Source organism: Prionailurus viverrinus, chromosome D2, assembly GCF_022837055.1.
Source record: "Prionailurus viverrinus isolate Anna chromosome D2, UM_Priviv_1.0, whole genome shotgun sequence".
In the NCBI taxonomy this organism is placed as follows: Eukaryota; Metazoa; Chordata; class Mammalia; order Carnivora; family Felidae; genus Prionailurus; species Prionailurus viverrinus.
In genome coordinates, this window is record NC_062571.1 from 46867164 (window position 1) to 46880527 (window position 13364).

The 13364-nt window shown below is 36.2% G+C and overlaps 1 protein-coding gene across 4 annotated transcripts in view; it reads left to right on the plus strand.

Moving 5' to 3' along the window:
* The window catches only part of MAPK8 (mitogen-activated protein kinase 8), a 98790-nt gene that overhangs the window by 79490 nt on the left and 5936 nt on the right, over positions 1-13364 (plus strand). For 3 of the 4 annotated variants that reach the window (XM_047826411.1, XM_047826409.1, XM_047826412.1), the window contains 5 exons: positions 3420-3585; positions 8157-8228; positions 9595-9777; positions 10105-10229; positions 10765-10828. In XM_047826411.1, coding sequence (XP_047682367.1) covers positions 3420-3585; positions 8157-8228; positions 9595-9777; positions 10105-10229; positions 10765-10828 — 610 coding nt within the window. Of the gene's footprint in view, positions 1-3419; positions 3586-7708; positions 7781-8156; positions 8229-9594; positions 9778-10104; positions 10230-10764; positions 10829-13364 lie in introns of all 4 variants that reach the window. The other variant, XM_047826410.1, reaches the window with a different exon arrangement.

Genomic DNA, 13364 nt, shown 5'->3' on the forward strand with positions numbered 1-13364 from the left:
CAGGTTAAGGGATCTGGCCCAGAAGTACCCACTGTTCAGATGCCAGTCACAAACCCAGCTTGTTACCTGTGCTTCTGAACTACTGCTATAATTCAGAGGTTTATAAGACCCCTTCCTTGGGTTCAATTAATTTGTTAGAGTGGCTCACAGAACTCAGGGAACTCACCAGTTTATTACAAAGGACATAACTCAGAAACAGCCAGATGGAGAGATGTACTGGGCAAGATTTATTCTCCCAGCACCTCCACATGTTCACCAGCCTGCAAGTTCTCCTTACCAGTCCTTTTTTTTTTTTTTTTTTTTTTATGGAGGCTGCATTACATGTTATGATTGATTAAATCATTAGCCTTTGATGTTGAATGTGGTCTTTAGCCTTCTCCCTGGTGATCTGAGTGGGAAATGCTGAGAGTTCTGACCCTCTAATCATTTTGTTGTTGCCCCTGGCAACCAGCCCCCCATCTTTGGAACTTAACAAAAGTCACCTCCTTAACATAAACTCTGGTTTGGTTGAATGGGACTTCTTAGGAATAACAAAAAGTAGTTCTTTCACTTTTAGTGCTCTTTTAGGTAATGCAAGGGTTTTAGGAGCTCTGTGCCAGTAATTGGGACAGAGACCAAATAGATATTCCTTATTTCAAATCGCAGTGGTACAACTAGGCTAGGTCATGGTAACAAATAAACCCTGAATTCTCAGGAGCTTAACACAGCTAAGGTTTATGGCCCATACTACATATCCAGTGCAGGTCATGGTGGGGTAAGGACATAGGTGCTCAGCAAGCTCGCTTGACAGAGGGTCCACTATCTGGGAGGTACTAATCACCAGAGCCGAGGAAGAGACAACAAGGTGTCGTGCCCTGGCCCTTCCGTTCTTTTTTTTTTTTTTTAACGTTTATTTATTTTTGAGACAGAGAGAGACAGAGCATGAACGGGGGAGGGTCAGAGAGAGGGAGACACAGAATCTGAAGCAGGCTCCAGGCTCTGAGCTGTCAGCACAGAGCCCGATGCGGGGCTTGAACTCACAGACCGCGAGATCATGACCTGAGCCGAAGTCAGCCGCTTCGTCGGTTGACTGAGCCACCCAGGCGCCCCTGGCCCTTCTGTTCTTTGCTCCCACTCACAGCCCATTGACTAGAGCTAATCATGGTTAGGGCTTGTCTGTGAGGAGGCTGAAAAATACTGTGGAGAAGCTGGATTATTAGATTAATCCTACTTCCTCTGCCACAAATTTATGCAAATTTAGTTCTTCTCATGGATAGTTAGCAGTGTTACATCTGTGGAAAGCTGTAAGTTGATACAAGGATGAATTTCAGGTAATAGTCTTTGAAGCATTTTCTTGACAAAACATATTTGTAAAAAAATTATATTTTGCTCTTAATCTTTCCAAAATAAAGTATTTAAGGTTGGCATCTTACTTCTAGGCTAGAGTGTAGTAGTGTAAAGAGCCATTAATCATTAACCATCACAGTAGACACTGAAGTAGTTTCAGTTTTGCAATATGCAATTCTTGAACAGGCTGTATTTGCTGAGATAATGTGTTTTGTAAATAGTACGACATTATATGTACAAAATAGCTGTAATGAAAACTTTCATTTTATATTTCATTAAGCCTGTTGATATCTTTTTTCAATTTGACAAAGCCCTTGGAGTACATATCTTCTAAACCCATTCATGATCGCCTATCAAAATATGCTAAAGACAACATACATGATTTTCTGGATATAGGTGTTACAAAAGTGTAAACAGTGTCTTACAGGCCAGCTTTTTTCTTTTGTATTAATCGTTGATATTCAACGTTACGTACTGCATGTCTGTACCCATAATGGAATGTGTTTGTGGGCAGATACATTGAGTTTGCTTTCTTTGGTTTCTTGGTTCATAATAAGATTCATCAGAGCTAACAGACAAAGTGTGTTGGACTTGAAAGTCATGAGTGTTTATGCTGCTGCTGCCTTCCTTTTAATGATCATAGCATAGAATTCCTTAAGGTTGGGCAGGTAGAAAATTCTTCACAAGGACCTTATTTGGTAGCATCAACTGCTAGTATTTTATGGATTAGTGGCACCAAGACAATGGTGTCCTACTTCTATGGGCAGACAACAGTTTTATGAACACATTTGTGTGATTTAAAGTGGGAAGCCAGTGATGGAAACACTGGTAATGATCATTTCAGTCCATGGGATGCCTGGGTGGCTCAGTTGGTTGAGCATCTGACTTCAGCTCAGATCATGATCTCTGGGTTCTTGGGTTCAAGCCCTGCTTTGGGCTCTCTGTGAATAGCTCAAAGCCTGCAGCCTGCTTCGGATTCTGTGTCTCCCTCTTTCTCTGCCCCCTCTACCACTTGTTCTCTCTCTCTCTCTGTCTCTCAAAAACAAATTTAAGGGGCGCCTGGGTAGCGCAGTCGGTTAAGCGTCCAACTTCAGCCAGGTCACGATCTCGCGGTCCGTGAGTTCGAGCCCCGCATCAGGCTCTGGGCTGATGGCTCAGAGCCTGGAGAATGTTTCCGATTCTGTGTCTCCCTCTCTCTCTGCCCCTCCCCCGTTCATGCTCTGTCTCTCTCTGTCCCAAAAATAAATAAACGTTGAAAATAAATAAACAAACAAACAAACAAACAAATAAATAAAAACAAATTTAAGAAAACATTAAAAAAATTTTTTTAAGCTGAAAAAAACTGATAATTAATGACTTTAAAAAAAGATCATTTCAGTCCTTTACAAATGAAAGTCTGCCAATTTGGTGTGTTTTTTTTTTAATTTTTTTTAAAGTTTATTTATTTACTTTGACAAAGAGAGCAAGTGGGGTAGGGGCAGAGAGGAAAGAGAGAATCCCAAGCAGGGTCCGCACTATAGGCACAGAGCCCAGTGTGGGACTTGAACCCATGAATTGTGAGATCATGACCTGAGCCAAAACCAAGAGTCAGACACTTAACTGACTGAGCCACCAAAGCACGCCGAAAATCTGCCAATTTGAAAGGTCTTGGATTGTCAATAGAATGGCCCATTGACTTATCTATATAAAGCTCATTGTGACTTTAAAATGAGATTTTTAAAAATCTGGTAATTTAGTATACAAATGAGTATAAATGCTTACCTTAACTATTCTCTTTATTTTACTGTAACAGTTCTTATGTGAGCTTTAAAATACCTTTCAAAATTGCTTTTATTGCACTTGATTGAAAATTTCTAGCTAATCATAATTTCCATTGCTAATTTCTGTAATAAGTATGTATTCATAAGTGAAAAATGCCATCAAGCTAATGTCTCACAATTACCTGTTACAAGGAATCTGAGCAGTGATACGGATTATAATGAAATAAATTATAACAATTACCATGAATTATTTTACAACTGATCTAACAATTTGTGAACTGTAAAATGTTTGTATATATCACAGCAGCCATTTTTTATTTTTGTATTTTGAAGGACTTAAAGCCCAGTAATATAGTGGTAAAATCAGACTGCACTTTGAAGATTCTTGACTTTGGACTGGCCAGGACTGCAGGAACTAGTTTTATGATGACGCCTTACGTAGTGACTCGCTACTACAGAGCACCTGAGGTCATCCTAGGGATGGGCTACAAAGAAAACGGTCAGCAAACACTATTTACTCAAAATACTGTTACTGGCTTTTGTTTATCAGATTTATTATGTAAATATTTAAGCTGGAAGTGCATAGAGTTAAATGTACCACTGAGGTGTTTATCAGGAGTTTGAAAGTAACTATAAATTTTGTCATAAATGTTTGGAAAAACTTGGGGCCCCTGTTTATTTAAATAGAAGTACATAACAGTCAACACTACAGTTGGATAGTTTGTTGCTATTGCCCCTGAAACAATATATGCCATTTGTTTGCCTGTAACTTGAAAATGAGCATTTCTTTTTTTAAATTTTTTTATGTTTATTCTTGAGAGAGAGAGACAGAGAGAGAGAGACAGACAGAGCATAAGCGAGGGAGGGGCAGAGAGAGAGGGAGACACAGAATCCGAAGCAGGCTCCAGGCTCCAAGCTGTCAGCGCAGAGCCTGATGCGGGGCTTGAACTCACAAAATGTGAGATCATGACCTGAGCTGAGGTCGGACGCTTAAACCAAGTCACCCAGGCGCCCAGAAAATGAGCATTTCTAACAGGGACTTAGGAAGTATGTGGTAGATTGACAGTTTGTTTTTAGTAATAATCCTACTTTGCATTGGTGATATTTGAACATATTTCCAATCCCATGAAACTAAGGTTCTAGCACTTAGTGTAAACTGTAAGAGCTACATTGAGGCCATTCTGCAAAGCTGATGGATAATTAATTAAGGTGGTCTTTGGGGGAAAAACAGTGTTTCATCAAAGCCTTGTATCCTGCCTTAAAGAAATAGCATTATTGTATATGGGTGTATTCAATTATATATTTCAACAGTAGAATCAAGATTGAAAATTATCAGGCATGTAGTTCATGCATTTTTAGAAATTTTATACATATATGTACATATATAGAATTTAAGAAGTTTTGTTGGGGGCGCCTGGGTGGCTCACTCCATTAAGCGTCCGACTTTGGCTCAGGTTATGATCTCACAGTTCGTGGTTCCAGCCCCACTTCCGGCTCTGTGCTGACAGCTCAGCCTGGAACCTGCTTCAGATTCTGTGTCTCCCTCTCGCTCTCTCTGCCCCTCATGTTCTGTCTCTCTGTCTCTCAAGAATGAATAAATGTTAAAAAAAAATTAAAAAAAGAAAGTATTGTTGAATCTCACTCAGATATTTAGGAGATGAATAAATCTGCACAGGATTATTATTAACTTAAACTATAACTTTTAAAATGCAATTTCATCCAAAATACTCCCTAGAAAAGGACCTAGGTGTTTTTTCTATCAAGAAATCTAGAACAGCAAGCAGTTTACTTTGAATCAAGAAACTATATTCATCTTCAAATTTCTTTTTTATAAAAGACTATATTGAACGGAGGGTTTTAGCTTAATTTCCTTTGCTTTTCTGAATTAATTAAAAACAAACACTTTAAACACTTACAATTATTCTTTCCTAAGTAAACATGCTGTTCTGTTTTCTTACTCTCTACCTAAAATTGTTGTATGCCTTAGAATTTGGTGAGTTGGATTTAATATTAGACTCTTCTTTTGAGAGTTGATACTTCAAGTGATCAGCATGAAGATTGCTTTTGCATTTGCTGTAAAACTATTGGTTGTCATGGATATTGTGTCACTTAGTGACCTGTAAATGTGATTTTGGGACATAGCTCCCTACCAGAAATTAACATCAAGAGAAACTATCCTATGAAGAATTGGCATGCTTTCCTGTCTTAGATAAGAACTGTGGAGATCACTTGATTGCCTTTTTTTGCCTCAGGAAATGGAGTTAAATGTAATGCTCACTCATGATAACATTAGCAGCAAAGTTAAACATAAGAACTTCCTTCTTTTAGTGACACCCACCGCCATTTGTTTTAATAACTTTATTTGTCTTTTATTGCAAGCTACCATAAAGCTTTTTGGAAACTGTGATATAATGGAATATATTTAAACTGCCAAATAGACTAAGCAGTTTGACCCTTTAAAGCTAGTTTTTTGTTTGAATTAGGCTTACTATGTTCTGAGAGACTTCACTAACCCAGACAGTATCTTCCCATGCTTGCAGCTTTCGAAATTTGTTTAAAAATAACGTTTTTCTTAAGGTTATCTATATAAATTATGTCCTGGATCTTTAACTAAAGTTTGCCATTCTCTAAAAATCGATAGGAAAAAGTTATTGTTGTAGATTTTTTCCATAAAATGAAAACCCTGGAAAAAAATTGTTCTTTGAACTGATTTATGAGTATTACTTTTTCCTTTAAAATTCTGTTCTTGAAAGTTTTGAATCATAAGGATTCATATGTATTTATTTCTATTTCTATTTTTATTTTTGAGAGAGAGTGCGTGTGCCCATGCACACAGGTGTGGGACAGAGAGAGAGGGAGAGTGTCAGCTTGGAGCCCAAGGCAGGGCTTAATCCCTAGATCCCAGGATCCCACGAACTGCAAGATCATGACCTGAGCCCAAATCAAGAGTCAGACGTTCAATTGACTGAGCCACCCAGGCACCCCAAAACTCATATATATTTTAATATGAAATTTTATTTTTATTTTATTTCTTTATTTTTTTAGTGTTTGTTTAATTTTGAGAGAGAGACAGAGCATGACCAGGGGAGGGGCAGAGAGAGAGAGGGAGACACAGAATCTGAAGCAGGCTCCAGGCTCTGAGCTGTCAGCACAGAGCCTGACGCGGGGCTTGAACCCACGAACCACGAGATCATGACCTGAGCCAAAGTCGGACACTTAACCGACAGAGCCACCCAGGTGCCTCTTAATATAAAATTTTAGAGAAACTTTAATTCTACAGGATTTCCAAAATTTATTACCATCTTTGTTCCTAAGATTCTGTAATGAGCTGGCAGTCTCTTTATTTGAGTGTATTAGAAAGTACAGACTTCTAATTTCATAAGTCTACCAGCATGGGCGCCTCTCCCTAATACTTTCGCCCTTTTCTTCATGCTCTCAAAAAGGGCCTGGAAACTTCAAAAACAAATGCAAGTTTCTAAGCCTTTCTTTTTAAATTGCTCATTCTTCCCCTCTTCTATTAAGCTGCAGCCACCTATTCTCCTTTTTATTTTAATTGAAGTAGAGTTAACATACAATATTATATTAATTTCAAGTGTACAACACAGTGATTCAGTGTTTATATACATTATGAAGTGATTACCACAACAAGTTTAGCCATGTACTCTCCTGTTTTTACCAAATTTTCAGACCAAAGATATAAAATGTCAGGGTGTATTAGTGAAACAGGTGGTGATTGCCCTTTCTGTGTCTGGCAGATTCTTTTCAGCATTGATTAGAGTTGGTAAGAGTCAGTGAGTCATTGAGGAGACTCTGTAGATAATAAATCTGTAGGAACTTTCATACTGTACCCAGCTAAAACTAACTTAAACCAAAGCAGTTTGGCTATATGGGTTTAAAAAACTTCAGGTGGAGAAAAAAGTTTAAGTTTTCTTAATTGATTATTTGCTCATTCTCTAAACACTTGTTCCTTTTGGGATAGTAGGGTAAATGTAACATGGCATTGCCAAGAAGACAAATTACTTCTGATTCAGAATAAGCATAGGATTTCTTTAATACATTTATCCAGTTTGAAATCCGGTTTGAAAATTTCTGAAGAGCTTTCGATTAACTTTTTAACTGTAATTGTTCATAGAAACATTCTTTCTGTGTAAATATTTTAATATACTAGATTATTTCTGCTCATGCTTTTTTCTTTTATTTGACTTAAAGAGAGAGTATAATGCACAGTTGAGCCTCAAAATAGAATCAAAATTTTATTTAAATTTTGCTACCTCGTATTCATTTTCAGCCTTATTTGTAAAGTCTGTGTTTTGTTCTGCCTATTTTATAAACAAATTTTTAGAGACAAAATGTATAAGTTTCTTAATTATGTGATTTCTGTGCATAGCTCTCACTTTAAAATTAGATGTGTAGTTAAAAGGCAATACTTCACGTTTGCTTTTGTGAATCAAAGCCTTTTGAAAAATATTTTGTGTTTTAAATTATTCCATTAGCTAAAATTAAAATCACTTTTTTCTTTTTGTGATGTTTTGCAGTTTTTATATAATGCAGTCATATTATGCTTCTTTGATTTTAATGACCTTTTGCTTTGCTTTTCCTTCTTTTGTGCTGCAAACATATAGTGGATTTATGGTCTGTGGGGTGCATTATGGGAGAAATGGTTTGCCACAAAATCCTCTTTCCAGGAAGGGACTGTATCCTTGTGCTGCTGCAGCAGTTTAATTAGTTAGGTGATGAACTTCCTTGTGTTCTCTAATGAAAATAAACATGGTACATTCATATATATATACATATATATATGGGTTTCGTAAACAGATGTAAAGTTTGTGGCTGTTATAGTTCAAAAATTGTTGAGAAAAGAAGCTGAAATATTTGTAGGCTGCATCTGGCAGTAGGACATACAGTCTCTGCTGGTAGTTAGAGCACATTCACTGTCACTCATTTTTATTTTATACTGCTTTCTATAATTTTAAAGTATACATGGTGTATGTGATTTTTTTTAATGTTTAAATATTTTTTTTTTATTTTAACCAAAATCTTTATGTTAATGTCATTGCATTTTGTTTTCAGTTGACATTTGGTCAGTTGGGTGCATCATGGGAGAAATGATCAAAGGTGGTGTTTTGTTCCCAGGTACAGATCGTATCCTTACCTTTGGCCTAAAATGTAGTTTCTAAAGGTCAAAATGTATGATAGCACTTCAGCTTGGTCAGGTATAATGTATTTGTCTCTCCCTAATAATAAAGTATTGTTAAATTACTCTTTCAAAAATACCACCTGCTATTTGACATAGACTTTCCTTTCCCTCATTTATTGTTTTGTATGTTAATTCTGACAACTGCTCAAGTTAATTATCCACAATTATTTGCTGGCTTTGAGTTGATTTATTTAACCTAAATCAAAAATCATGGCTTGCATTAAAATTTCTAATAATGGTACACTTGAGTAAGTCTTAGAAGTACCTTAGGACTTAATATGAATTTTAGAATTGTCTGTTGCTTCTGTTCATCCTTTTGTTTTTTACCCCCAACACCTCCTCTTTTGTTAATGTTCTGTGTGTTTGTGTTTTTTGGTTGCTGTCTCATTATTCAACATAACATACTGATATTTTCATCAGATAATTTTAGCAGTGATAGTTTTATATGGTGATGAGTAGATTTGGGTTCATTCTTTTTGTTCATCTGACCACTTTTAGTATTCATATTAACAGTGATCTGTTACGTGTTTATCAGCTAGTGACACTTAGAGTTGTTGTAGGACCGGGGATGGAAAAAGCCATACTCACTGGGTTACAGTAAGAAAAGTTGAGTTAGTGTGTAGAGAAGACTTGGAGTATAAAGACTAGGAGGAAAAAGACCAAGGAATCCTAACCTCACAACTTACCAAAACAGACTCATTTTCTTAAGTTTCAGAGCTTTAAAAACATTTTCATTAACGTAAGGTAAACAAAGAGTGGCAAAAGAAAATGCCACTTTTGTTAGACCTATCATTTTTATTGCTACAGGTTATTTTCTGTCAGTGTAGAAAACTAAAAAAAGTAGGACAGATTATAAGAAATATTTCTTATCCTTCACATTTTCTGGTAAGCTGCAAGAAAAGACAGATTTTGTATTCTAGAATTGTGCACAGTTTAAATTCAGATTCCCTGTGAGTAGTAATTGTCATTATTTCTTCAGTCACCTATCATTTGTATATAGAATTTGTAGGTTTAAGCTTCCATTGTTAGGGTAAAATCAGTATTAGACACACACACACACACACACACACGCACGCACACACACACACTCACACACACAGACAAAGTAAGGTTAACAAAGCTTGTTTATTGATCCTTTCTGTCTGTCTACAGTCATTGCCTTTTACAAGCTGGCTATAAGACAGAAGATATATAACTGCCACATTCTTTCTTAGGGTTTTTTAAATGCCATTTTCTTGTCATTTTAATATAGATATGACTAATGTGTTGAACATTAGATACAGAGTATTTTTCTTAGCTACTTGATATTAGATATTGATCAGTGGAATAAAGTTATTGAACAGCTTGGAACACCATGCCCTGAATTCATGAAGAAACTACAACCAACAGTAAGGACTTACGTTGAAAACAGACCTAAATATGCTGGATATAGCTTTGAGAAACTCTTCCCCGATGTACTTTTCCCAGCTGACTCGGAACACAACAAACTTAAAGGTACTTTTTATAAATACATATATTTAATCCCATTTTGAGTGTGTGTGTGTGTGTGTGTGTTTGTGTGTTTGTGTGTTTATGTGTTTATGTTCTTACGGGATATAACCCAGCGTCCTCTCTGGGTAATGGAACAAAGTGAAAGACTTTAGTTACTTTTTCTTGTAAAAATTTTTTTTGACCATATGTATTACCAGATTTTATAGTAAAATCTGTTCTTTTAAAAAGAACATATACTTTTTGATAAATGATAATGTCAAGTTTCTGAAGTTTATGGTAATTTAAAAACTTTTATGAGGTACATGTACATTAACATCATTATTTTTACAGCCAGTCAGGCAAGGGACTTGTTATCCAAAATGCTGGTAATTGATGCATCTAAAAGGATCTCTGTAGATGAAGCCCTCCAGCATCCATATATCAATGTCTGGTATGATCCTTCTGAAGCAGAAGCTGTAAGTTCTTTTCTTAATGTTTGAAGAATATATTGAGTTAGAGTTAGGTTTGGAGGAGACTTTTTAAATTTAAATAAAAGTATAGATAAATGATGATGGTATTTTTCTGTTTTTGCATGAATGGTATCTTAAGTTAATAAGCATCTCCAAGCACCCCTGACACAAAATAAAGCTACATCCCACTGCTTCTTACCTTTTTGCCTTGACTTTTACATAATGAGCTAGAATGTTGAACACTTTGGGAAAACGTTGTAACTAATTGCAAAACAAATTATTGTGTCCAAAGCATAGCACAATTCTGTAATATAAATAAAATGTGACAATTTCAAAAACTGGAAGAAGAGAAAAAGTTCAACATCTTTTTTTTTTTTTTTTTTTTTTTTTTTGTCATTTTGTTGTCCAAAATTAGTTTCTCTACATAAGAAGGTTGGTCTGATGATGTATTTTTGAAAGCCTCTAATACTTCAAATAATTATAAAGAATTTATGTACTCCCAATAAAGCAACTCAATTATTACTGCCCTTGTGTTTTTCAGCCACCACCCAAGATACCTGACAAGCAATTAGATGAAAGGGAACATACAATAGAAGAGTGGAAAGGTAACATTCGCCAAGTTCTTAGAGATGAAGCTGAAAGAGCATCTGAATCTTTATGTTGATTTAATCATGTTAGGAAAATTAAAGATACTTGTTATTTATAACTGATATTTGGTAAGAGGATTCTTAATGTTTTTATAGAGGTAGAAATTAAGTCTCCTCCATCCCTGACTTAATCTGAATCTCTCGTGTTTCCTACCCCAGAGAGACACATCAGTGCTTTCTGAAATTTGTATGTTCTTTCATAGTGTACAGATACACAGACTTGTGTTTGCCATCTCCCTCTCTTTCTCTCCCACCCTGTTTTAATCACAAATGGTCATATACTGTTCACATTTGCTTTGTTGATATAATCATTTATCTTCAAGATTCTTCTGTCTCGTTCTACATATCTGGCTCATTTGGCTTAAAAGCTGTTAGCATTCTGCTGTACGACTGTGTCACAATTTCTGTATTTAACTCCCTCTTGAAGAGCTTTGTGTCCAGGCTGTTGTTGTTACAGACAGCTCTGCAGTGTTGTTGTGCACATGTGATAATGGGCCTGTAAGAAAAATCCTATAAGGAGATTTGTCAGGCCAAAGGATATTCCCAAATTACTTTCCATAGAACTTATAGCAGTTTATACTTCCATCAGCATTGTGTAGAATGTCTGTTTTACCCCCACCCTCCCCAACCAAGTTAATTTTTAATCTTTGCAACTCTAATATGGTAGTTTTACTTTGTGTATGTGGGTAAACATTAATAATACATTGATTGTCACAGAAATGTTAAAGTGTTTCTTTCATTAAAAGATTCCCTGGAACACTGGAGCCAGATAATTTTTAGATCCTGTTTACTTCGATTTGCATTGTTGTCATTTAGTAATTTGATGACTTTTATAGCCGCATGACTTTGGGCAGGTCACTTGGTCCCTTCTTTACCTTATCTTAAAATGGAGACAGAGGACATCTTATTAAGAGCTAAGTACCAAAATGGTTGCAGGGCTAAAGGTAGTGAGGAGATACAAACTTAAACAAGTGATCTGTCTATAAACCTGTTGGGGAAGAATGAATTTGATTCTTTCTTTTTAGGAATAACCAGAGATTGGTCTTCTCTGAGTTGACTTTAGGGAAACACACAGACCCTCTAGAGCCCACCAGAGTGATAGAATTGAGTAGAACCTAGTATATCTGTATATGTAATAAGTAATGTACAAGGATGTAATTGTGGATCAAAGTGTGTACTAAAATATCTTGCCTGATATTTTTATATACCATTACATTTAGAATAGGCATTTATGTATTTCTTATAACCTTAATAGGCCACCAGTTGTAAAACACACCGCTGTATACCACTAAGAAAACACTGCCAGGGGCACGGCACCATTGATTGTAAGATGCAGCCCCATTTCCAAGATAATAAACTGATAAAAGTGCATCTTAAAATCAGTGTAACACAGTATAGTTGACCCTTCCAGCAATGCAGGGGTTAGGGTGCTGACTCACACGCACTTGAAAATTCACATAAAATTTTTGACTCCCCCAAAACAGCTGCTAATAACCTGCTGTTTTCTGGAAGCTTTACCAATAACATGGTTGGTTAGCACAGATTTTAATGTTATATGTATTATATACTGTATTCTTACAATAAAGTATGCTAGAGAAAAAAAATGTTATTAAAATCATAAGAGAAAATTTACAGTACTGTGCATATATTTGTTGAAAAAAGTCCACGTATAACTGGACCCATGCATTTCAAACCCATGTTGTTCAGGAGTCAACTGTATTTTTGTTTGTGTGTAAAGATGTATCTGAAATTTATTCTGTATCTTTTTCTCCTAGTCTAAGTGTAGCTCAGTAATTACCCACAAAATGCCTTTTTTTCTTTTTTCTTTTTTCTTTTTTTAAAGAGGGTGAGTGTTTGGACAGGGGAGGGGCAGAGAAAGAGAGAGAGAGAGTCAGAGAGAGAGAATCCCAAGCAGGCTCCATGCCCAGTGCAGAGCCCAACATGGGTCCGATCTCCCAATTGGGAGATCCCATGATCCCATACGAGATCATGACATGAACCAAAGCCAAGTTGAATGCTTAACCGACTGAGCCACCTGGGTGCCCCGCAAACTGCCTTTTTAAAGATCTGTTTAAGAGGTTTAGCATTACAACAGAAAGAAAAATCTGTTGGCAGAGCCATTAACTTACATGTTGTGTTGCCTACTTAGTACTCCTAAGTAGCTTTGGTTCTTCTCCCCCTTTTTTTTCTTTAAAGAAAAGCATCTTTCATTCTTCCCTCTATCCTATTTTTCTCCTTCGAAGCCCAAAAAGATTAATATAGCAAGGAAAGTTAGGTGTCTCTAGCTCTTGTTCAACATATCCACTCAATTTACCTTATAATCAGAGATTCCTTATCAGTTTAAGGAATTCAGACTCCTTGAAATTCTGGGCAACATTCTCTACTTGTACATTTTCCTCAGAAGAGGGTTTGTTGTGCTTATGCAGTTCTCAAAGGATTCCTGACTCAAATATGGTGATGCATAATGGTGATTGTAGCATTGACTAGAAGGCTC